General features: G+C 32.2%; 3 protein-coding genes across 3 annotated transcripts; 1 reads left to right on the forward strand and 2 right to left on the reverse strand.

Moving 5' to 3' along the window:
* The first annotated feature begins 5,657 nt into the window (after positions 1-5,657).
* Positions 5,658-6,298, forward strand: LOC105772330 (protein RALF-like 34). Its single transcript, XM_012593619.2, has one exon. It carries the CDS (start codon positions 5,775-5,777, stop codon positions 6,117-6,119), a length of 345 nt encoding a protein of 114 aa, XP_012449073.1. The 5' UTR covers positions 5,658-5,774; the 3' UTR covers positions 6,120-6,298.
* A 3,143-nt stretch (positions 6,299-9,441) lies between these two features.
* Positions 9,442-11,934, reverse strand: LOC105774826 (uncharacterized). Its single transcript, XM_012597395.2, has 3 exons — positions 11,345-11,934; positions 11,053-11,238; positions 9,442-10,053 (listed from the first exon to the last, which is right to left on the reverse strand). Exons 1-3 carry the CDS (start codon positions 11,852-11,854, stop codon positions 9,769-9,771), a joined length of 981 nt encoding a protein of 326 aa, XP_012452849.1. The 5' UTR covers positions 11,855-11,934; the 3' UTR covers positions 9,442-9,768.
* Positions 11,935-21,140: 9,206 nt separating this feature from the next.
* Positions 21,141-22,695, reverse strand: LOC105774507 (uncharacterized acetyltransferase At3g50280). Its single transcript, XM_012597017.2, has one exon. The coding sequence runs from the start codon at positions 22,503-22,505 to the stop codon at positions 21,141-21,143; it is 1,365 nt and encodes a 454-aa protein (XP_012452471.1). The 5' UTR covers positions 22,506-22,695.
* Positions 22,696-26,328: the final 3,633 nt, after the last annotated feature.

Here is a 26,328-nt window from a genome sequence, read left to right on the forward strand (position 1 = left end):
TTTGAATCACAAAATTGTCTACAATTTGTTGCAGTTATGGAGCAATTTGAAATTGTAAAATAAAAAAAATTATAATTTTATTTACATAAAAAACCATTATAATTTTATTTACATAAAAAAATCATTACATAAATATGAGGTTGTTTATTACAAAAACCCCTAAAATTGATGGTTTGATGGTGTGGTTCTAGGGGTATATTTTTGTGGAGCTCGACGCCCATGTTGTGGGCGATTACGGTTATCAACGTTCTTCTCAGCAGTATGTTGGGGTGTGTGAAACATAGATGAATAATCATATGTCTCAAATGCCATCGATAAACTTGATCTGGGAGGAGAGGAGTACGATGGCGGATATTGGCCGGACGGAGCAGAGAACAGAGTTGGATACGAGGCCGTGAAATAGTCATCGCCCCCAATTCTAGATGATAAAAACTATCCCTAGAATGTGGTTCTGTCTCTGGCACTGGCACTGGCTCTGGCTTTGGCTCTGGCTCTGGTTCTGGTGCATAATGCAGATTTGGATGGGGTTGCGTAATTCGTGTCGTATGCGGAGGGACTACAATCGACTGCCCACCAAACAGAAATGGTTTCCCTGTCTCACAGTACCACTGTATGTACTCTAACGAGGGCTGCAAATCCGGAGCACGATCCATCTGAGGTACCCTCCCGGATCGGTTGTTCCATATCGTAATATATTCTTCGTGCACTTCTCCCCAATTATCTTCATACCTCCCCCTCTTGCTCATTTCATGGATCTCCCCCAATTGTACTGGCAGTGTCGGGATATACTGTATGCAACCGAACTGTTGGAGTACTCGATTGCCATGATACCAATCCACTACGTTAAAATTGATAATGGGTGCGCTAATGCACCATAGGTTTGAGTGGACGTGGGTAGATGATGGCATAACTGCCATAATTTCTGGAGCAGAATACGGCATCCAAATGAACTGCACAGTTAATAACGTTGTTATATTAACGCGGGTCGAGTGAGATAAAATAATAAAATTAAGTTTATATTCGAAAAACTTACCCCCTCTCCAACATGATTCTCAATCATTAGACGATATATCGGAACCGTCGATGACCTCCCGATACCCTGATTAGTACTCCACCTACGAAAACAAATTGTTAGAATAATATAATATAAAAAAGTCAACTAATTATTATAATGAGTAAAAGTTCATCACCTATTAACAAGTGAAAATATATATGATTGATGACTAATGGATGCCAAGAATGGCATCCGGTAAAGTGCCCACGACTGCAGCAGTATGAGGCATCCGCCTATGTCAACTGCAGAAGGATCTGTCGTCCGAAAAAGTTCGCGATACAGCATGGCTAAAACTACTGACCCCCAATTGTATGAACGAGTGTTATGTAAATTGGATAATAGGGGTAAGTACATCAAGTGGACCTTACTGCCGTTTGTATCTAGCATGAGTACACCCCCTATAAGGTGCATAATGTATGCTCAAACAGCCTGCATCACCTCCCATTCATTAGCAGTACTTGGCAAATGCTCAAAATTGACCTTTAGCCATGAAAGTCTCAAACCGGTAAATTTCCCCTAACTTGGCGAGCGTCCAAGTAATTCATTGCAAAGGGTAGCCGGCCTAGAGATTGAACTTACGCCCGTGACCGCATTCCCGTCTATGGGAAGCCCGAGCTGTATTGCAACATCCTCTAAAGTGACGGTACACTCTCCGCACGGCAAATGAAATGTGTGGGTCTCTGGACGCCATCGCTCGACTAAAGCAGAAATCAAGTCGTATCGCAGATCAAAAGTCCGGATCAATGCCGCTGATCCGAACCCGGCTAACTCTAAGTATGGTATTAGGCGTTCATCTGGCTGAAACCCTACACTATTAACACGGCCCCTCAATACGCGGTACGGACCCTGACTATTAAATTAGCAAAATAGTTAATACAATATAATTTAATTCAGCAAATAACATGAATATCAAATAAAAATTTTATTACCATTTCATTAATAGTACTTGATATGTGATTATTATTATTAATTAGAGAACCCATTTCCGCAAATCGCAATCAAAAAATGAATTGATTAATTTGTTTTAAAAATTAATAATTACTATTAAATAAATACAAAATCAAATTAAATTAAATTATATAAAAGCTACATTATATACAAATTAAATGAGTTAACAACAACTATATGATTAAAAAGTCATTATAATTAAACTTTTAATAAAATGATTTTAAATTTTTTATAATTAAACTTTTAATGAAATGATTTTAATTTTTTTATAAACTTTATATGTTAAACTCACCAAATACTAAACTAAACACAACAACTTATAGCTTAATCCTAAATTACTAATAAATTAAATTTTAAATAATTACAAACACAAAATTTATAACATAATCCCAAATTACTAACAAATTAATTATAAAATAATTACAATATTCATACAAAAATTACAATATTACAATATATCCCGACATTACAATATTCATACAAAATTATAATATTACAATATTTATACAAAATTACAATATTACAATATTCACACAAAAAATTGCAAAATTCATACAAAATTATAATATTACAATATTCATACAAAAATTACAATATTCATACAAAAACTAATCCAAAACTATAAATACAAATTTAATTATAAAATAATTACAATATTCATACAACATTACAATATTCATAAAAATTTACAATATTCATACAAAAAGTTAGAATATTCATACAAAATTCTAATCTAAACTATAAACACTAAATATAGATAATTTATAATTAATAATTAATAACAAAAAATTCACAATATCTTCTAAAATATCTTCTAAAAAATTCACAAACTATAAACTTTTTAAATTATAAACAAATTATTTACTAAAAAAATACATTACCTTTTTTTTTCTTTCTTCTTCTTCTCCTTCTCCTTCTCTTCTTCTCCTTTCTCTCTTTTTTTTTTCTCTACCGTGTGGCATGTTGGGACCATTTACATTTACTTATAGGCAAAAAAAAAAAAAACGTACATGAAGGGACAACACATGCTGTTGGTGCAGCGGTGGGCAGAAGGCCACCATTGGCGCCTCTTTATGAGGCACCTTCATTGGCGCCTACTTGATAGACGCCACCCGACCCGACCTGACCCGACCCGTTGATCGTATTTTGACCCGTATTTTTTTAAAAAATTATTAAAAAAATATAAAAATATTTTATTTAAAAAAATTATTATTTTTTATTCATTGGCGCCTATCTAATAGGCTCCAATGAAAAAAGTAACCCATTTTAATAAATACTTTTTTGACACCCTATTTTAGTAGATTTTTTTTCACCCTATTTGTGTAAAAAAAACCCTAAAATATTCATTGGCGCCAATGAGATAGGCGCCGTTACAAAAAATGTACTATTTTCGTAAATAATCTTTCTGACGACCTATTTCAGTACAAAATTTTTTTTAACCTATTTTAGTAAAAAAGCATTTTATTTATCTTTAAAGTTTTTCTAATTTAAATTAGTTACATAAGATTTGACTTGTTATTTAACAATTAAATCAATGGTTTTAATAACAAAAAAACTTAATTGGTACAACCGATATTTGAAAGATGTAATTAGAATATTTTAAAAGTTAAAAACCAATTTAAAATAAGCGACATAATTTGAAGATGTCTCATGCAATTAACTCTTATTTTTATGATATTATCTTTGCATTTTTATTATTTCTCAGCTATGCCAACTTCAAACAGCTATTGAACTAATTTTTTAATGGGCTTCGGCCCTCAACGTCAAATGTTTTGTACTATCTGTATTGGGCTTAGTAAAGGTGACAAAGCTGGTAATACTTTTTATTTAAAGCGTATATGAAACAACATACAAAATCTCGACACTTATGGGTGGCAAGGGAGAGACGTCGTGGAACTCGGGTCCTGCACAATGAAGGTTACATCAATGTCAAACATGTAAATGACCCTCGTGCACGAAAACTTAGTGCAATCGTTTTTACAGTATCTCAAACATTATGGTGTTGCTAACAAATTTTGTCCATACTATATTGATGGTCATATCGTGTTTTTATTGATACGTAATAATATCAGTATGTTTCAGTGTACTGATAATCATGATGTACACTACGGAGTCGAGACAACATGAATATTGCTAGACAGAATGGAGAACAAAGAGATTAATAATGACAACCAATTGAATATCTTAATAAAGAGAGGATGTAGGAATAATACTAAATTATTAGTAAGATAATGTTTTGGTAATTTAATATTTTAAAAAGTTATAAAATAGTCATTGAAGTATTTAAAAGTTTTCATTTCAGTCATGAAATTGTTAAAATCATTACTGTATGCACCACCTGCATCGATCGAAAGCTCTCTTTCTTATTCTGTTTAACAGTTCAATTTTGTTCATGAAAACAACTTGAAATGTCATGAATTTGCGAACCAAAATTCAAACAAATTTCTTCTCCGATCTCTAACATTGATCGTCAGTTTGACTTGAATCTAAGATATGTGTTTTTACTCGTTGATGGGTACCAACTCACCTTACCAATTATTGAATCGTCACTTGGAGCTCGATAGCCGCATTTAAAAAAAAAAAATCTTAACAGTCTAATGACCATTTTATAACTTTTTAAAGTTAAATAACCAAAACTTAAACTTATACCCTAAATCAACATCGAATTGTTAATTTTAATGTGATTCATGAAAACTATATTATTTTTCAATTTAATACATAAAATTTACACAATTAAATAGTTGAAATTTTATTTCGACAAATAATTTGTACGAACCTCTTTGTGACATGACTTATTTAATCAAATAAAATATCATATCATCATATCATTATTAGTTTCATTGCCCAATTAACATGAAGAAAAAAATAGAATGGGATCACAGATGTAAAGTTCCAAGACTTAATTACCTTTTTATGACACGACCAATGGTTATTTAAATTATACTTGTAATAGATTAAAAATGGAAAATTTTCATTTCTTGGCTCCTTCAAAATTTATTAATTTAAATTTAAGCTATTTTAACATAAAATTTTAACTTTATTTTCTCGAATTTTTAAAATTTTTTATCTCGTCTTTCATATTGAATTCAAACTGGATTTATGCTAAAAAGGAAATATATATTTTGGTGCATGAACTTAGCTTTAAGGTTCAAATTGGTATCTAATATTTTTTTGGTTCAATTAAGTACTTAAACTTGCCTTTAGGGTTCAATTTGGTACTTAAAATTTATTTTGGTCCAATTAGATACTTGAACTTGGCTTCTTAGTTTAAATTGGTTCCTAAACTTGGTTTTGTAGTCCAAATTTATACTTAGGGGAATCAATTTGAATCATAAATCTAAATTTAGGTATCTAATTGGGCCTAAAATAAGTTAGATACAAAATTGAATCTTGAGACCAAATTTAATTATTTAATTAGACAAAAAAACTCTTAATTACTAATTACAACCTTAAAGCCAAATTGATGCGACAAAATGTATATGTACAGACAAATCTGAATTAAACAAATGAAATTAAAAAATATTAAAAATGTAAAGCTATTGACAATCATTGCATCAATTTGAAAGTTGTGCATTCAGCGCGTTAATTGAGGCAGGCAAATAGGGGCATGGGGCAGTGATATGCTCAGCGTTGCAGTGGCTATCAAATAGAGTCGGCAAATAATATCAAATAACATGTGATTTCTGTCCCCAAATGTACTTCCCTCCACAACAAAATGAATTCACCTTAGAAAATCTTAAAGTTTCATCCATTTTTGGCCAAAAGCTCATCAATGGCATCCTTGTTTCTCAAACTACTGCTTCTTATCACCACAATGCTGCTCGGTACTGTCAACTCTCAGCTCGATCGAACCACCTACCAGCTCATGACTGAGGACGAGCTCGAATGGCCTTGGATGATGTCGGGTACCGAAGAAGGTAGCAATGGCATTGATAGGAGATCACTTTATAGGAAACACATTCGATATTACATTTCGTATGGTGCACTCTCGGCTAATAGGATTCCATGCCCGCCTCGTTCGGGAAGGTCTTATTACACACCCGATTGTTTCAAAGCTAGAAAGGCTGTTAATCCTTATACCAGAGGCTGCTCTAGGATCACTCGTTGCAGGAGGTAAAAAAGAAAACATTGTTTCATGTTCCATTTGATTTTTGTATGGCTCTTTTGTCTCCCTCTTTTCACCCATTGTTACAATATGTTTTTTTTATACAAGTGAAAGGTTTACAAATCCAACGATGAAATTCTAAATTTTATATCAATTAATTTGAAAGCCACACAAATTTACATGCTTGATTAGCATTGTTACAATATGCTGAACTTTGCTTTGAGATCTTCTATATGATTTTTTGCCAAGTAACCATGATCTTTCTCCGACTCTAGCTGTTTGATTTCTCTTGCAATGATTAAGCAATGAAATAAGATCAGAATGCAAGAAATAATGTGTCCTTAGATTTAACTTGGTGATGCTTGGGAAAAAAAAAGATATGTAGAAATCAAAATCATAATCAACATTTTTAGTATATCCATAAATGATAAAATTATTATATCGTGTACTTAAAATATTAGTCAAGGAATGGAACACATTCGGTGGTTAGTTTGGACAGCACTTACAGTGAAAAGATTAGTCATTATTCTCGACGATAAATAGCTTGATTTTGACCCCAAAAAATATAAATTAGATTTGGATTCTAAAATTTAAAGCTCAAACTCAGATTGACCCGTTTTTAAGTTTATGAGATGTTAATCTTTTTCATTTCGTATTATAGTAAAATCAAATATATAACATTACAAATTAAATATTAAAAAGTAAGTTAAGCCATTATCTTTAGAAATTTAATTAAAAATATATTTTATATAATGGTAGTAAAAGATATATATGATTTTAATATTTTATTTTAAAATAAACAAAAATAATATAAGTGTGTTTAAACGAGTTTAGATTAATCGTTTATAAATATTGATAATTTTAGTAAATTTTAAATCAATATTTGGACTGGGCCAAACTTAGGCAATTATATATGTTATTAATTGATGAATGACCTAATCTATGAACAACTTTACTCGATTCATTGGAGAATCAATTAAAGGCTACAATCTTTCAAATTTTTATAAATTGATTTTTCTAGTTTCTTCTTTGAGATGAAATTATTATAGAAGGAAAAGAAATTAATATATTAAGTTCAAACTTTAATTATGAACAATTAATCATAATTAAAGTGACAAAAGCTAAATTAATCCTAACAGAATCGGAGACAACGCATACACATAAAATAAGAGAGAGATCCACGTATTACAATTATAAATGGTAGCACTTAAACCTAAACCCTTAATATTCAAGTTCTCAACCATTGCCTACTATAACTAGAATTATATTAATACATAAGTACATCAACAATTCCAAAATTAACTTATTCCATTTGCATTTGGGTCTTTCCATTATGTTAACATTTGAGATTTAGTCCTTATATTTTAATTAGAATAATTTGACTTTTAATATTATTAAGTAATTCAAATTGTTAATGAAAAGTACCCACTTTATTAATTCAATTCAATTTTAAGTCTAATAGCTTTAAAAGAAACATTTAAAACTTTTATTTGCTTCATCAATGATAGATAGCTCAAGCTAACAAAAATAAGTTAACTGTCACTAAGAGATATCAAGTTTACAACCATTTAAAGTATAAGGAAAGCAATGTATTTTTTTGTGCTAAAAAATATTTTATGTGGATTATTATTTTATGTAAAAATAGGATAAATTTAGGTAATGCGTATAAGAGATAATTTTTAAAAAATTAAGATAAAATTGACGCAATATGTAAATGTTGAGAGTTAAACTTGTTATTATGCCAATTTTAAAAATGTCATGTTATCTTCCTGTTAGCTATTTAGCGACTAGTGACCAAAAAAGAAAAAGTCAAATAGTTAGGTGATCGTTTTATAACTTTTCATAGTTGGCTAACCAAAAAAGAAACTTACTCAGTTCGGTGTCAACCAATGAAGTTTACCCAATATATAAATAGTAACATAAAATATATTTTATTATTATTTTAAATAGTAAAACAAGTTTTTTGGCAGGTCAGGTTGCTAAAATCGATGTTATATGGATTTCTCTATTCACACTACTTGTACCAGACGAAAGTTGTTTTTGCCATTCTTTTCTACATTTCAGTTTTCTTTCATGAAGTAGCTTTGGATGTCAAGAATTTGCAAATCAAAATTCAAACAACTTTTCTCTCCAATCTCCGACATTGACCATCAGTTTTACTTGGATCTAAGGCATGTTCTTCTACTCGTTGATGGGTACTGATTTGCATACCAATTATCGAATTGTAGCTTGGAGCTCACTGTCGGAATTAAAAAAAAAACTTAATAGCTCAATGACTTAAATAAAATTTTTTGAATAAGTTAGTGACTTAAATGAAAACTTTCAAAAAGTTTAGTGACCAAATTATAACTTTTTTAATTAAGTGACCAAAATAATTACTTACCTATAGTTTAGTAACTAAGGTGTAATTTGCCCTAAAAATATTCCCATGTAACTAAATTAATAATTAATAACTAAGGTGAATAATTAATGATATTAACGATTTGAATTAATTAATAATGATTTGAAGTATAGTAACTAAATTCTAAATTTTGTCGATTGAGTTTTAGCTCAATTAGCATGAGCATTGTTGCCAATACAAAAAAATATGGGTTTGAGTGCGTTGAAGCACATTATCCTCCTATTTATCGGTTGGGAAAGGGCTATAGATAGTTCTAGATATTATCTTAAAAATAATATTCGTAATTCACATATATTTGTATCGAATAATAAACAACAATTGGACAAAAGGCTAAAACAAAACAAATGGAGTTAGAAATTGTTTCTATAACAGTTGTCTATGCCACTTTTTCCCTCATATAAATATAAACAAATTCCTACCAAAAGTTGGTTAAGAAGACATATTCTCCATGATTGATTCTAATAATGTATTTTGAGATCGTTTTAGTGATTGATTATGGATCATTATTATTTCTCCTTTTTTTAAAAACCGAGTCATGTTCTTTTGAATAAGCAAACCATGTGCAGAAAAGAATAGGGCATCCACATGGCTCCATAAATTTCATAAATAATTACACCAACTCAAAATTCCATTTAATTAATTCAAACTTAAATTTAAATTCCATATAGTTAAATTTTAACATAAAAATAAATATCACAATCTTATAATTTAAACTTAAAACATCCCAAATTTGAAATTATCTAAATTTAAAAGCGATAAAAATACAATGATCTGACCTAAAAATCAGGAAGTGTTTATGTAAATTCTTTTAAAAATATCTTTAAACTTCATTTTATTGATGTTATGGGCACTTTAACGAGAATAATTAACTAGTTAATAATTTGAACTAAGCTTATAATATAAAAATAAAAGTAAGTTAACAAAATTAAAAAATAAAATAAAAGATCAATCTATATATAATTAAAGAATCTCAAATTTTTATATAGTAGAGGACTCAAACGATAATTTAACCTAATAATAAAAGTAAAAGCCTTTGTTGATTCCTTCAAGCACAATCTTACTCAAGCAAAACTCATACTTCACTCAAAACATTTAAAACTCTCTTATTATTACAAACTTTTGTAACGTCACAATCACATAAAACAATGAATATATATATATATATATATTCCTACTTTTACATTAGTAAAAATTATATCAAATCTTCAGCTGATATCAGTTTCGTGTTGATATAAATTTTGAATATAAATTCGAACCGTATTAGTCGTAAGTGCAAGATTTCTTGAGGGAAATGGGGAGATTAAGTTTCTTGGGATCGAAAGTTAAATCACATTGGATTTTCTTGTAGAATTTTGGCTTAACCAATTTGCCCAACACGTAAGCTCTGGATCGGACAATGAAATTGAGTTTAAGTGAAATTGGAGCCGATGTTGTCCCTGTCGAACTGCTTAAACTTGCTCCACTTCCGTACAATGGAACCTTGTTACCCGTCACCGTTATGGATACTGACCTTTGGCTCTTCCTTGATTGATAAAATTTCTTCATCTGAAATAAATTCGAATTGGGTTAATTGCATAAAACATCCCAAACCATTATTTAGATTCTAAATTAGTTTATAGAAATGTTTTGATTAAGTGTTAAAAGTACTAGTATTGTATTAATCCGTACTTAATTGTTAGATACCAACGTTGATAATTGCAACGGCAATGTGTTATATAAATAGTGTCAATTAAATCGATAATGAATTTCTGACTCTTAGGAAAAGCTTTTGTGAAGTATTGTCTGATTGGAGTTAACAGATCCTTCAACATGTTCAATATTGTCTTTGATGGGATATTTGTCTTCTGACTTTGCAAGTGCCAGAATAGGCAACTGGTTCACAAAGCGGGAATGCTTCATTAGATGCTTGAATAAGCAAACCATGTGCGCCTAGGCATTTGGTAGAGTTGGAAGACAAAATCCATTCAGGAGACAATACCGAACTTGTAAAAGGGTCCACCGACTACAAACAAACAACACTTCATAGACTTTCTAAAAGAGTCGAAAATCCCTTAACAAAAAATTATGAAGACTATTGCACTTTACAGATTTCTTCCACGTGTTTTAAATATATTCTACATCATATTTGATACGACATTTAACAACGAAGCTAATGATTAAGCTGATCGACGAACCTATTTCAAGGTTTTTAGAATCGGACTGGTGGTTGAACTGATTAGACCATCAGTTCCCAATTCGATTAGTTCATCCAGCTTGATTAAATATATTAGAAAAAAATTATAAAAAATTAAAAATAGAAAAAATGAATTCAATCGATTCAACCAAATTTTTTATCTCAATATAACTGATTCCAAGCAGTTCGCGAGTCAACAAGTCTAACCCCTCTCTCCAAACCAGTACCTCGGTCTATTCTCAGTCTGGTTTAAACAACTTTGCCTATATGGGACTAAGTTAAAATCTCTGCTATATTTAAAGGACTCATGATAAAATTATCCCCTTTTGGTAAAACAGAAATGTAGTTCTTTTCCGGTAAAGTGGACTTACAGTTCCCGAAGCAATGTTGATTTGAGAATACGACAGATCTAAAGGAGATGAAGTGACATGAACGCCAAAGAATGTTCCTGTGTTACGATAAATCATTTTCACGGTGGAATTCATAGTGATCATATCAGTTGAAACCCCAGTGAAATCTGAACCAGCTTGGATCTTGAATTGCTCAAATTTTATACTCTAAAAAGAAAACAAAAGACCAAATTAAAAACAAAATCAAACAATAAACCCATTTCGTTATTCGAGCTAAAAGAATTGAATCATCAAAGTGATTGAAAATATTTACCTTCATTGTGATTTTGGGTTTCTGGGGTCTGCTAGCTCCCCATAAAATCAAAGAAAACATAGAGAAAAGAACAAAGAATCCAACAACAAAAGCTAATAAATAGCATCTTCGAGGGAGACTTTTCTCACGTTCTTCACTTTCAAGTAACCCTTCTTCTTCGATCACATCACAATCTTTCCATTGTTTATGATGTGATGATGATGATCCTTTCCCCTGACCTGATTTAGATGACCCGTCGTTAGGTGAAACTTTGCGGGAACCGGGTTTGAGAGACCCGGAAAACCGGCTTGACGAGGATTCGCGTGAATGACGGCCAACGGAGGAATGGGAATGCGGCGGTGAACCAGTCGGACTGAGAATTGGGGTGGAATGGAAGGAGGTCGTGGTTGTTTTCTCTCCGTCGTGGGAATCACGTGAAGGACTTTGTACGTAGTAAACGGGACGCCGTGGGGACCTCGTCGGTGACGATGGGGCAAGGCTTGTCACCTCTGAGTCGGGCTTAGCGTGCATTTTTCTTTACGTCGGCGATTTTTACTACTCAACGGTAGCCAACACTTTATGGAAATGTTTGTCAAGTGAATAAATTGAAGTATAAGTGGAATGCAATTTTAATTCTGCTTTATAAAAGTGAAAAGAAGGTAGATTTAAGGTTTTAATGTTTAATTTAATATTTGAGGTTGGTTTCTCTATTTAAATTGGTAATTAGATTTTTTCTCTAATTAAAAACTTAAATTTAGTTTTGATGTTCAATTTGGTATACGAGGTTTTTCTTATGATATTTTTACTATAATATTATTAAATATTCATTAGGTAATGTGATATCTTTTGGTCTAGGTATCAAATTGAACATTGAATTTAAACTTAAGTATCAATTTAGGAAAAATTAAGTACCAAATTAAATATTAAAACAAATTTAAATATGAAATATATATTAATCCAAAATAAAATAATACAAAAAGATAAAGGGGAAAACGCAGCAAGGTTGTTTGAATTGGACTAAACCAATTGAATCGAGAACTTATTGGGGTACCAATCTAAAGAAGGGCATTGAATTGATTGATACGGGAGTCGATATAGATCAGTTGTACTGGACAAAAAAACGGTTGAATTGGGCAATTGGACCGAATTTTAATATTTTAATGTATTTTATTTTTATAAATTTTTAATAATTATTTAATTAAACCGAATAGACTAACAAACTGATAACCTAACCAGTTTGATCACCTGTCCAATTCTAAAAACCTTGATACTGCACCATCAAACTATATTATTATGTATGGAGAGTAATCCCCATTGGTATAAAATTAAAAAAAATTGAAGTAGTTTTTAGTTTTACATTCTTTCGTATTTCTTTTACGGTTAACATTTTAATCCCTGCACATTAAATAATAGCATTGGAAAAATGACATTTTAATACCTACACGTTAACTTTAACGTGGCTTTAAATTAACATGACTTTAAATAAAATATTAAATTCAATTAAACAGATTATTAAATTTAAAAATAAAATGAAATAGTGTAGTTTAATGATGATTGATATCAACCAAATTACAAAAAATTTAAATATAAAAAATAGAATCTAAAAAATTGAAAATAAAAGCAAAATCAATTTCATCACTCTTTAAAATTGTTGTTTAATTTTTTAATTTAATTTAATATTTGATTTAATACAACGTTAATTATAGTTACGGTGTTATTCCATTAAACTAAAATTACAGCTTTCCAAATATGTTAGCTTTTTTTTTTTTGAAAATAAGTACATAAAACTAAATTAAACTAACTCCAAGGAGGGTCTTCATATAGTCTTAGGCCCGTTCTTCTTTTGCGCACCAACTTGACAAGACTATTCGCAAATAAATTATCTTTTTGAGGGATATGTTAAATCCTTTAATGATTTATCATTTATAATATCAGATGGATTCTTCTAATTAAGGTAGAATTAAAATCATCAGATGAACCTTCTTGAATTATATTAACAACTTCGAGACAATCAAATTGAATTAAAACTCTATCGAAGTTACGATCTGTAATAAGCTTCCTAAGTATCTGCCGAAACCAATTATCCACTCCCATTACTAAACCTCCAACCGCAGCGAAACCTTCCTTGAATCTGATCGATCCATCTGTGTTCAACCGAACTTAATTCCTAGCAAGATGAGAAATACCACTGAATGAAGGCTTTTTATGAGAAGGAAGCTTTGATGTTGAGGTATACTGCCTTGCCCAATTAAGAGAAGCTTTGAGTGTATCATTCGACTTGAAAGGTGAACATGTTGCGAGTTTTCCAAATGCGCAAGGAAATGATTCCAAATAAGCACGAACAATCTGTCACATCGGATTCAAAGGCGTTCATTGAAAATGGTGTAAGGCAAATTTCCAGGTCTATACTTCTTCCACCTTCACGTCCTGGATACGATGAAACATTCCCATCAAACTTATGAGCAGATCCACTTCGAACTGTCAATGCTTTCCCTAACCCAAACTCATTTCCGTATGTATTGAACCTTCGAGAGCCTGTCATCACTACAGTTTGTGGGTCAAAAAGATGAGAAATCTAGTGAACAAAAGGTGAACGAAGCCAATCATTGACGAAGCCATGCACTGATTTAATATTTGTTCCTTAACCTTTTAATTTAATATTTGATTTAATGTCACATTAGTTAAAATCATATTTTTTCATTTATAACAAATTTAAAGTGCAGGGATTAAAATATTAACTTTTCAAATATATAACGATTAAAATATTCCTTTTAATATAAGAGGAATTAAAATGAACTTTATGATATAGTATAAGGACTTGCTGAAAATTTTAACCCTAAAAAGTAAAATGTAACACCCCAAAAATTCAAGTATTTATTTTTGCATGTTTGTAACACAACTCTGTATTTGTTTTAGTGGTTATATATTTTGAGAGTGTTCGAAAAGTCTTGAGTTCAAGCCTGGGCTTGTGCAAAAACTTTTTGTTTTTAAGGAAGGAAACCCTTGCCTATAGTTAGTAGGCTTTTAAAATTATTGTTGGTAAAATAAGTAAGAATTGGCCTGCTAGTTTGTTGGTTAAGTGAAGTGTCAAAGTACTAGAGGTCTTGAGTTTGAATACTTGTGCAAACAAGGGGTGTTATTTTGCTGCTGGTGTCGTGTGTGAGTTTGTGTTGGACTAAAATTCTGCACTGATAGTGGAGAGGTTGATGTAGATAATTAAGGAGATTTGGATAGGGGAGTGTTGGAGTGATTTTAGGAGCAAATATGGGATTGTGGAGTTATCCCGAATTGACTGAAGATTTCAACTATCTCTCCTCCCAATTTCGATCATTTTTGGCATTGTTCTTTTCTTCTTGCTTTTCAAAATTTTGTTACCGCCCTCTCCTTCCTTGCCCTCTGCCATTTTTTTTGATTCTTTGCTTCCTCATTTTCTAACGTTTTTTTTCATCTTTGCTACCTTTTCTTCTTTTACTTGTGCTGCCGAATTGTTCCCTTGATTTTTCTCAGCTTTGTGTATCTTTTTCGTTCGTTCAATCAAGGGAGTTGCGTTCTTTCTTCGTTGATTACATGTTGGTAGGTAAGGGGTAAGTTATGTGTGAGTTGGGGTAGCCGTTGCTTGGTGCAAACCGTTTATTTTTATTTTTTATTATTTTCATTTTCTATTCTTTCCATTAGTGATTACATGTTGTTGGCAGCAGTAAATTGGGAGGAATGAGACTTTTCTCATACTACTTCGAGAGCAAACCGAGTTTGAAGCGTTAGGGTAAGTTCCGATTGCTCCTTAATTGAGTAAGTTGTTGGGTTGGTTTTAATTCGACCATTTAAGTGATTAAGGGTGGGTTTGGATGGGCGATTGGGTGCGGTACAGTGCGTTTAGCTTACTTTTGTCTCACGTTACAGTATCGCTACAGTATCTAATCTCATCGCCACCGCTGTTTTTACACTAACCGCAGGTAAACGCACCGCCCATCCAAACTCACCCTAATTGATTAATTGAGTGTATGTTGATCAATTATAGGTTCGGATTGCTCGGAAGTGCTTTTAAGTGACAAACGAATCAGATGTGTAAACACTACCCAAAGCATAAACCGGTAAAAGCTGAAAATATGACAAATGACGCTACACGAGCTTGCGCTCACTCGTGTGGTAAACCGAACGCATAGAATGTGGGCATTAGACTGTTGCGGCCACTATGAGCGATTTCGTGGTCTTAGACCGTTTTGGGCCACGATGGGCCGAAATAGGCTGTGTGGGCTCAACGAGTTTGCGGACCCCACACGGGTAAACCACATGAGCGTGTGGAGAAAATTGGGCCAAATTGTGTAATTTTATGATCGAGACCATTTTGGGCTAGTGGGCCACACGGACGTGTGGGCCCACATGGGCCACATATGGGCCTTGGGCCCAACTTCACTATTTGACTGTTAAGGTTGCACGGGTCGCCCGAGATGACTGTGGACCTACTAATAGGTCGGTAAGTAGATCTAGACCCCAAACTATTATAAAATAACTGTTATGCCCTCATGTGGTAAAATAACTATTATGCCCCTATGTTATAAAATAACGGTTATGCCCCTATGTTATAAAATTACAGTTATGCCCCTATGTTATAAAATAACTATTATGCCCTTATGTTATAAAATGACTGTTATGCCCTCACGTGGTAAAATGACTATTATGCCCCTATGTTATAAAATGACGGTTATGCCCCTATGTTATAAAATGACTGTTATGCCCCTATGTTATAAAATGACTGTTATGCCCTTATGTTATAAAATAACTGTTATGCCCTCATGTGGTAAAATGACTGTATGCTTAATGCTATGCATGACTGTATATGAGCATGCCACGATATATATATGTTGCATACATGTATGATATGTTGCATGGGAATGGGATTATTATGATGGAGGAAGTGTACTATACTGGCAGCTCTGCTGCAAATACTGTGTAGTGCCGCAACTGGTGCTAATTTTGGAGTGTAGGAATGGGTGGGTGATTTTATCCCTATATGGAATGTTGGGCTGGAAGGAGTGGAGTGTAGAGGCTGGATGGGTAGGATTTCTAATTGCATGTCTGAACCATTATTGTCACTGTAATGGGATAAGGCCCACACTGATACTGATATTGTAATGGGCTAAGGCCCAACTGAACTGAACTGTTATTAAATTGGGCTATTTATTTTTATGGGGTTACACACTGAGTTTTCGTAAATTCATCCCTCTGTTTGTCTTACAGGTAATCCCCAATCTTAGGGACCGATGTTGCGAGGGACTCGGAGGTGGCCACACAACCGCACTTGCTTTTACATTAGTTTTATTTTATAAGAAATTTATTTTGGGTATTTGTTCTATAATAAGGCCTTTTAAAATTTTCTTTTAAACTTTTAATTTGGAGATTTTACTTATTTTAATTTATATCTGATAGAAGTAGGACACAGATTTTCAAAAGATGAATGTTTTTTTCAAAACACCACCTTTTCATACCATAAAATAAAAGCTTTCGCATCAAAACAATGTTTTGAATATAGAACAACAAATAAGATCAACAAACTGCTAAAGACAACATGAGTTTCAATAAACGAGAATTAATATAGAGCGGGTTTTTCATTGAAACTATGTGTAATAGGCCCAATTTTCCCAGGCCCAAAAGCATAAATAAAATAAACCAAATAAAAATTAAAAGTCTATTATTATCAGTCCATGGTTATAAGCCCAAAATAACTAGATACAATATAAACTAAAATTAACCCCGAGCCCAATGAACTAGGCCTAATTAAGCCTAGCCCAACAAACCAACCCAAATCCCAACCCGATTGCAGAAACCCTAGCAGCAAACAACTTTCAGCGCCGCAGCCAGCAGACTCCCCTCCGCGCCGCATCACCACGCATCCTTTCCATGTCATCGCGCCTCCGTAAGCCCGTACCTGCAGCGAACACAAACAAACAAGCGCAGCAGAGACAAAATAAAAAACATTGTATTTCTTTTATTTTGTTTGGATTTTTTTATTTTGGCTATAAAATAAACATAGAGCCCTTTGTATTTTTTTTACACACACACGGAGATTGAATACAAAAATAGAAAAACATTCAAGAAAAAAACAGAGTTTCGTAAGGTGATTTTTGATCTTTTTTCTCTTCACTTTTCTTTGTTTTTTTACTACTCTGTTCATGAATAGCATGAAATAAAAGGGAAAGAGAGGTTAGGGAGAGTAGCTCACCTGATAGTCGAGACGTCATTCGCTCTGTCGCAATCGGAGTCGGGCGAGGGATCGGGGCCTCCAAACGTCGGTTCGCTGAGCAGCATACAAAGGAAAAATTTTGCTTAGGGTTTGTAGATATGTCAAAATGGCTTGATGCCTCGTTTTTGAGCTATATGCTACTATGAAACGGCACCATTTGAAGCCCGTTCTAATGGTTCTAAAACGGTGTCGTACTGAGCTCAAACCCGCGCGGTGACCAGACCCGAGGGCAAGATCCGTGCGTTTTGGGTTATTGGTCTATTTGCGCAGCAAGTTCCCTTTTGTTTTATGTAGTTTCAATTTGATTTTCTTCAGCCTTTTAATTTATATCGCATATTTGATTCTGATTACATTTGGATCCAAGTTTAAACGGTGTCGTTTTTTACTATTGGTTTTGGATAGTCAGATGTTTTGCGTTTATTTGCTATTTTAGTCCCTCATTTTTTCAAGTCGATTATAAAATTAGTTTATCTTTATTTTACCTTTTATTTCTATTTGTAGTGTTTTTTTATTTTTATTTAAATCCCAATTTCATTTTTAATCCATTATTATTATTACATTATTGCTAATATTATTTTAATATTTAACTTGACATGATTTTTAACTTATTATTAGTATGATTTTAAGATGTAATATACTATTATTTTAAATTATTACTAACATGTTTTAAATTTATCATGCATTATTTTTAAAGTCTATTATATACTTTTATTTTCGAACTTGACATGCTATTATTTAATTCCTTATTTATTAATATATATATTTTATAAGAATTTGGTATAATTTGCATAATGTGTTTAATATTAGTATTACTATTCTTGCTTGAATTCATTTATTGCTTGTTTATTATTGCTTAGTGTACGTTTGGATTACAAATTATCCTCTTTACGACATACATTACTATTTCATTATATTACATTTGTTTTAAAAGTTATAATGCATTAAAGTATTAAGATCATTTTACTCCGAAAATTTTCAAAATATTTGGTGTTTACGATTCCATAGAGGTTCGTGCCCTAACTTACTGGGCTTCGATTCTTTTTGTTGAATTTAGATAGCCAAGTATTTCTTTTGCAATAAAATCACACGGATTCAAAATAAAAGTTCTCTCGGGAAGTCAAAATGTTGGATCCTAACTTACTGGATATGACATTTTGCTACCTTGAGTTAAAGATTTCTAAAAATAAAGGCAATATTCTGTATTTAGGAATTTTGGGAAATTGAACCCTAACTTACTGGGTTTTGATTTTTCATTCGACCCAAATAACTGAATATCCTTTTCAAATTGAAATGCATGAGTTTTAATAATCAAAGGACAAACTTAATTTTGAAGATTAAAAAATGTTGCGCCCTAACTCACTGGGTGTGACATTTTAGTTCTTTGAAATAAGAGTGTCTTGTTATTCAATTCAATTTATTCAAGTTAAAAGGATCGTATTTTAAAATCTTTTCAAAATTTCGACACTAAGACATTAAACAATCGATTCGGTACCAATTTTAGGCGTTACGAGGGTGCTAACCCTTCCTCGTGCGTAACCGACTCCCGAACCTATTTTCTCAAAATTCGTAGACCAAAAAATCGTTTTCAAGGTGATCCGATCACACCTCAATAAAAGATCGGTGGCGACTCCCCATTTTCTTTTTTAAGTCGACAATAAACTTTTGTTTTAAAAAAATAGTTTCGACACTATGTTTTCGAAAAACACTTCAATGTGATATCGCTAGATTTGGCCATAACGTCTAGGCCGGGTTTGGGGTGTTACACAAAAAGTGGATGCGGACATTTTCACATATCAATTACCTCATTTAACTATACCCTTTAAACATTATTTTGAGATTTTTCATAATCGGGTACTTAACTGAGTTTGTACTCATAAAAGTATTATAAAAGTCTTTATATTAAGAGTCAAATTGTATTTTGCTCCTTTTATTCCAAAAAATGACCAAATTTGCATGTTAGATTAAAGAATATATTGGTCCTACTAAAAGTTTCATTTGTTTTTATTGTTAAAAATTAGTCCCTGTACGTCAAAATGAGGTACACGTGGCATGCCATATGTAACTAGCTGGTTATTCTATCAGTTGCACCTGTTTTTAATAGTAGAAATGATTAAAGTTTTTAATAGAATGGACCAGTTTGCTCTTTCAGCTAACATATAAAAACTAATTTATCTATTTTTAAGTAAAAGAAGCAAAATACAACCGGACTCCTAATATAAGAACCTCTATGATATTTTTACTCTATTTAAACACTTAATTTCTATGCGCCATTCACATTGATACCCTTTTTTGGTTGGCTATAACAGGTTAGAGAGTTATTATTGGTCGTTCTAACTATGTCTATTAATATGGACCTTAGGCAATCCCTTTTTCTCATAGAATAAATTTGAGAGTTTTTATTTATTTATTTATTTATTGTATGTGTGAAGTAGAGGTGCTCATGGGCCGGGCGGTCCGGCCCAACGGCCCACCCGAAATATGGGAGGGTTTGGGTAAAAATATAGGCCCGAAATATGGGCTTGGGCAAAAAAATGAGACCCGTTTAGAAAACGGGCCGGGCCTCGGGCACCACATTTTTGGCTCGGGCCTGGCCCGGCCCGACCCGATATAATAAATATATTTATTTTTTAAATTTTTTTAATTTTAAAATACTTTTTTTATTATTTTTTAATTTTAAAATATTTTTAATTTTAAAACATTTTTAAAATACTTTGTTTAATTTTTAAAATAAATTTTTGGTATTTATTAAAAAATGGGCCGGGCCGGGCCCGGGCTTGTATTTTTTTCTCAGGCCGGGCCTGGGCAAAATTTCAGGCCCATATTTAGGGCCGGGCCAAAATTTTTTTATGGGCCCGGCCTATGAGCACCTCTAGTGTGAAGCATATTATGAGAGAAATCTTGTTATTTTTGGAGTATTTGTTTTCTTTCGAGCTTTCCTGGAATTATAAGTTTTCAAGTTTTTTCAAATTTAATTATTGATGTTTTTAAGAGTCTCGAAAATTCAAGTTCAATCATTGACATTTTTATATACAAATTAGGTAAGGTTTCATAAACTAATTCTATGGTATTCTTATTTCAATTCCGATATCTTTATTAGTTATTTATTTTATTTAAATATAATTTCTTTATTTTTATATTCAATTCATTTTAATAAGAGTCCAATCGAAATTAACGTCTCTAATTTATATTCAAACTGTTTTTACTTTAAGATTCAATGGACATGTTTATTAATGTGTAACCGGTCATTAATTGATTTTTAATTGATTTGAATTTTCATTGAATAAAGTTTATTACTTTTTTTTTTAATTTCTTTCGAACTCAAATGAAAATTAATAAAAATAATTTTAGAAACCGCCATTGTTGGCTGCCGGTCGTGATCACCGGTGGTCTTATCCGGTAATCTATAATTGACACACATTTTTATTTGAGTAATTTATAGAAATAGTAAGCTGAATGGCGTTACATGATCATATTTTTGCTACAACAACTTTTAAAAATAACTAAACTTGTTACTGTTACGTCAAAACTGAAATTTTAAAACAAAATAAAAACACGAAACGCAGGGGACAAACAACATCAAATGGGTGAAGAAACAACAGCCATGAACTCTTCATCTGATTCAAGAGCTTTCATTGAAGACAGCGGAAGGCAAATTTCCATGTCAATACTTCCTCCACCTTCAAGGCCTGGATACAGTGAAACTTTCCCATCAAACTTATTATCATATCCACTTCGAACTGTAAGTGCTTTCCCTAACCCAAACTCGTTTCCATACGTATTGAACCTTGGCGAGCTTCCAATAAGCACACTTCGTGCATATAAATGTGTAAGACACTGGTAAACGAAAGGTGAACGAAGCCAATCATTGACGAAACCACGGACTGATTTGTCTGTGTGGTTAACCACGACTTGGTTCAATTTCCAAGCAGCCCAACCGAGACCATGTTCAAGCAGTTCACCAGCTGTGGTCATTACTGTCTCGGTTTGAAATGAGTTCCCAAAGTAATTAGGGGATAATGGTGGTTCAAGTCTTGACCTATTGTTCATAGCCAACGTGCAAGCAGTAACAGTTTCACAGGGAAAACGACGAGCCTTTGTTAAGGACAGCCACACAAATGCAGATAAAGCCTGAAAGGAGGAGATTTCGGTGGTGTTAGATTCTACGTTAGCCTTTTTTTTGAGCTTTGCGATGGACTCGGCTGAGAAATGGAATATTCTCTCTAAAACATGGGGTGTTTCTAATCTGGTGATGAACTCATCTTGGTGACTGAAAGGAAGGGTAAGCAATGGGCCATTGTTACCCTCTGGGCACCATCTCTCCAACACTGGGGGGCGTGAGATTTTTATATTATCTCCTTGGGCTTGAAATATTTCGGATAATGTGTTGATGAAATGGCAGAAGGTGGTTCCATCGGCAACAGCATGGTTCATGGAACAACCTATGAACACCCCATCTACCAGCTCAGTGACCTGAATCGATAACAAAGGCTTGGTGTGACCATCATAGTTGACTGCTCGATCCTGGTCAAAGAACGATTGAACAACCAACGGAACATAAGTAGGGGAAACAATGTCGGACACCGACATATCAACAGCCGCATGTATAAATTTGGCTCCTGGGCTGTTGTTGCAATCGACAAATACGAGATAAGACTTTGGATTTTGTTCTATTTTTGTTGCAAGCCGACCTGCTAAGGGATAGAAATGAAGGAGGGCAATGGAAATGGATTTCTTGAGCCTCCCCAAGACCTTGTTGATCATTTTTTGTTCACAATAATCCCCTGGTGGTGGTTTAGCAAAGAGAAGACCCCTTTGGATGTAGTGTACGGAAAGCATGACAAGATCCCATGTTGTGAGATAAAAGGGCTGTTTTGATTCTTCGGAAACATCATGTGGTTTAACAAAACATTCTGAGATGATTCGAACTGTTGACGAATCCATTTCTTTTGTTGTTGTTGTTGTTGCTGCTGAAAAAGGAAAAGATAAATTCCTGACAAAACCAGTATCTTCCAATCAGATATCACACCTACGAACTTTTTATTTTTGACAAAAGAATGAAGAAAACAGAATATATAAACTTGAAGCTCTCGTTTTCAGCCAAAGATAGTAATAAATTGGAGGAAAAAGAGAAGAAAAGTTGCAGGGAAGTGGATAGGAACATTTTCACATGCCGTTGCCCGCGTTGTTAGATACTCTCTTCTTTTACCTCATTTTGTGGGAAATAACTTATGAAAAACATTCTGCGCATCAAAGGAAAATAAAGTATAAGTTAATCGAAAAAGTATTTATTTTTTTAGTTTTTCATACTTCGCCTATAAATAGAGATCTTCTGCCACCTTTTTTATTATTGAATAAATTTGAATTTTTTATTATATGTGTGAAGCATACTGTGCGAGTAACAATGATTTTCTCTTACTATTTTTGAAGTATTGGTAATTTTTCAAATATTTTGAATTCGTAAGTCTTCAACTTCTCCAAGCCTAATTATCACGTTTTTAGGAGTTTTTCTTCTATGGCTTTCATATGGTTCTAAGTTCAATCATTATATTTTTTATATTTATCTAATGGTTCTAAAGGTTTTATTTATTTCAATTTCAATTTCTTTATTGCTTATTTATTTTATTTGAATCTAACTTCTTTATTTTCATATTCAATTAATCTTATTTGGAGTCTAAGTCTAAACTGGCATCACTAAAATTGATATTGGTAGAATAACCAAATTCAAGTACCAAATTTCGTTCTTTATTTTCTTTCATTTCGATATTTTCTTTTTTTCAATTTCAAAATTCGAGACTTATGAATTTTTGTTGTTGCTAAATCTTGGAATTTTGTATAAAAAATGTTATTACCTACCGTTGACGTTTGCTTAATATGAAAACAATTAATAGAAGTGATTGATTGCAGAGGTCACTACGTCTTAGTACTGTGAAAAATTTGTGCAAACAAAAATAAAGAACACCAATAATTTATTTACGCAGATCAGTTTCCTTATGTCTATGAAGCCTAGCTCAGTGAATAATTTCACTATCTTTAATCCACAATACAATAAGTGATTCACACTCTTATCACTTTTCAAGTATAGTGATCTCACATTTATACCTAAAGGCTAGAATCCTCACCTCCATATCCCCCTTGAGAACTTGGACAATAAAGATTCAACGATGTTTACAATATAATTAGCACTCTCTCACAAAAACAATTCCACAATGAACAGATTAAAGTGTTTTCAATAAGCTCTCATTACAAAACCTAAATAAGTCTCAAAGCATGCATTAATTGCTAATATAGAATCTAAGTGAATACAAAATAACTACTTGATAATAGCTATTACAATATCAACATTCAAAGCACAATTAATCGAAAATATGTTCTCCAAAATCAGCAACACAATCTCGATTGAATCTCCACAATCCAAGGGTTGAATTCATTCACTCGAATCCAATCCAATCTTCAAAAGCCAGTGATTGGTTTCTATAGATGAACCATAAAATCTTCAATATAGCAGCACATTAATAGGTCCAAAAATTTTCTTTATTAAATTGTCAATCCCAATATTTCAAGGGTTGAATTAATTCACTCGAATCCAATCCAATCTTCAAAAGTCAATGATTGGTTTCTATAGATAAACCATAGTATCTTCAATATAACTATCGAAACCATTTTTTTGAAAAGTCGTCGACTTTTTATTTAAAAATGAAAATTGGAGTCATCACCAATCTTTTTTATTAGGTGTGATCGGATCACCTTGCAATTTGATCGTTTTAATAAAATGTTTTGATTTTACTAAAACAACAATTTTGGTCTACGAAATTCAAGAAAATGGGTTCGGGAGTCGATTACGTGCGAGGAAGGATTAGCACCCTCGTCACGCCCAAAATTTGTACCTAATTGATTAATTACTATCTTAATGTCGAAAGTTGAAAACTTGGAAAGAATTTAAAATACGATCCCTCTTTGTGATGATATTATTTTTCTTTTAAATTTTTTTAATTGAATAAATCAAAACCAATGTTAAAGACCCTCTCGTCTCGAGATAACAAAATGCCACATCTCGTAAGTTAGGACACGACATTTTGAACCTTCGAGAATACGTTTGCATTTTATTTTTTATTTTAAATCTTATGTATTTTAATTTTAAAAGGATATTCGGTTATTTAAGTTCAACGAGAAAATCGAAACCCCGCAAGTTAGGGTACGATTTTTCGAAGCTCCCAAATATAAAATTTTGCCTTATTTTGAAATTTTCCTTTTTTATGTATCGGGTAATAATGTGACACTTAAAATAATACAAATACATTTAAATACGATACTTGGCATAAGTATTAGCACAATATAATGACGAACAAAAAGATCATATAATAGATAGGTAAATCAATAAAACGAAAATACTAGGCTAGTGAATGATGATCATTATAATACTAACAATAACATAAATAATAATAATAATAATAATAATAATAATAATAATAATTGTACTACATGCCATCATAATATTAACATAAAATAATAATAATAATAATAATATGTGTGATACGATGAAAATATGAACATCACAAAAAGAAGATAAGGGCAAAGAAATAATTTAAAGAAATAAAATAATAAAATGAACAACTGAAATAAAAAAAGGATAAAATTGGAATTTAATATAAAGTTAAAGGTATAAATCGTAAAAAAGGAAGTGAATAAATAAATACGTAAATAATAAAAATTATAAAAGATTGAAAATAATTACCGAGGGATAAATTAGAATCTAGAACGAAATTAAAAATATAAATTTAAATAAAATACTAAATGAAATACTATGATAAAGAAGAAAAATATTAAAAAATAATAATAAATTTAAAAGAGGATAAACTTAATTGGATAAATTTTAAAAAGGGTTGAAATTAGGACTAAAATAAAACACGCATAAGGGACAAGAGACTAAATGGGAAATTTTTTAGCATTCTTAAAACGGCATCGTTCAACCGGGGACCAAATTGAAACAAAAATAAAATTCTGGGGTCAAATAAAAAAATGAAAAATACTGAACCGCAAACTAATTAAAAAGCGGAACGGCTAAAAGGGAAATTAGACCCTTCCGCAAAAACACGCGGATCCTGAGGTTGGAGCGGGTGGGGTCGCGGGTTGGCCCCTAAAACGACGCCATTTTGGGTGTCTGGGGGGCCTAATGAAACGTCGCCGTTTTGCAGTGCTATTTAAACCCAAAATTTTAAAAAAAAAATTCATTTCCAGCCTTTTCTAAAAAAAACTTCAAAAAACCTCTCAACATTATCTCATTCTCCCGAAATCAAATTTTAGCTCAGTCATTTGGACCCTTTGTGGTGGCATGGGTGTCGTCGGTGGCAATGCCGCCATCCACGGTGGGCGAAAAATTGAAAGAAGGCCATTTTTTGGCTTTTCGACTCCTCGAGCCCATTAGACGTCGATTTTCATCGAAACTGATGAACCTCGGCCACCTATGGCGGCGCAAACGAAAAAAAGAGGTAAGATTCAGCTCTTTTCTTTTATTTTTGTTTATTCTCTAAAAAAATAGATAAAAGAAATAAATAAAACTAAGTAAAAAAATAAAAAAAAATAAAAAGACCACCTTTGAGAGTCTCTTTTTTTTTTTTCTGTTTCATTTCCTCTGTTTTTGTATTGATTTTGTGTGCAAAAAAATTACAATGAGATGTTGTGGCTTTTTATAGCCGAATTTACAATATTTTTCTTTTTCTTTTGTTTTTGCCATCCATTGTTTCTTTGTTGTTGTTGTCCTTTTTTG

This window comes from Gossypium raimondii, chromosome 6 (assembly GCF_025698545.1).
Source record: "Gossypium raimondii isolate GPD5lz chromosome 6, ASM2569854v1, whole genome shotgun sequence".
Classification (NCBI taxonomy): Eukaryota; Viridiplantae; Streptophyta; class Magnoliopsida; order Malvales; family Malvaceae; genus Gossypium; species Gossypium raimondii.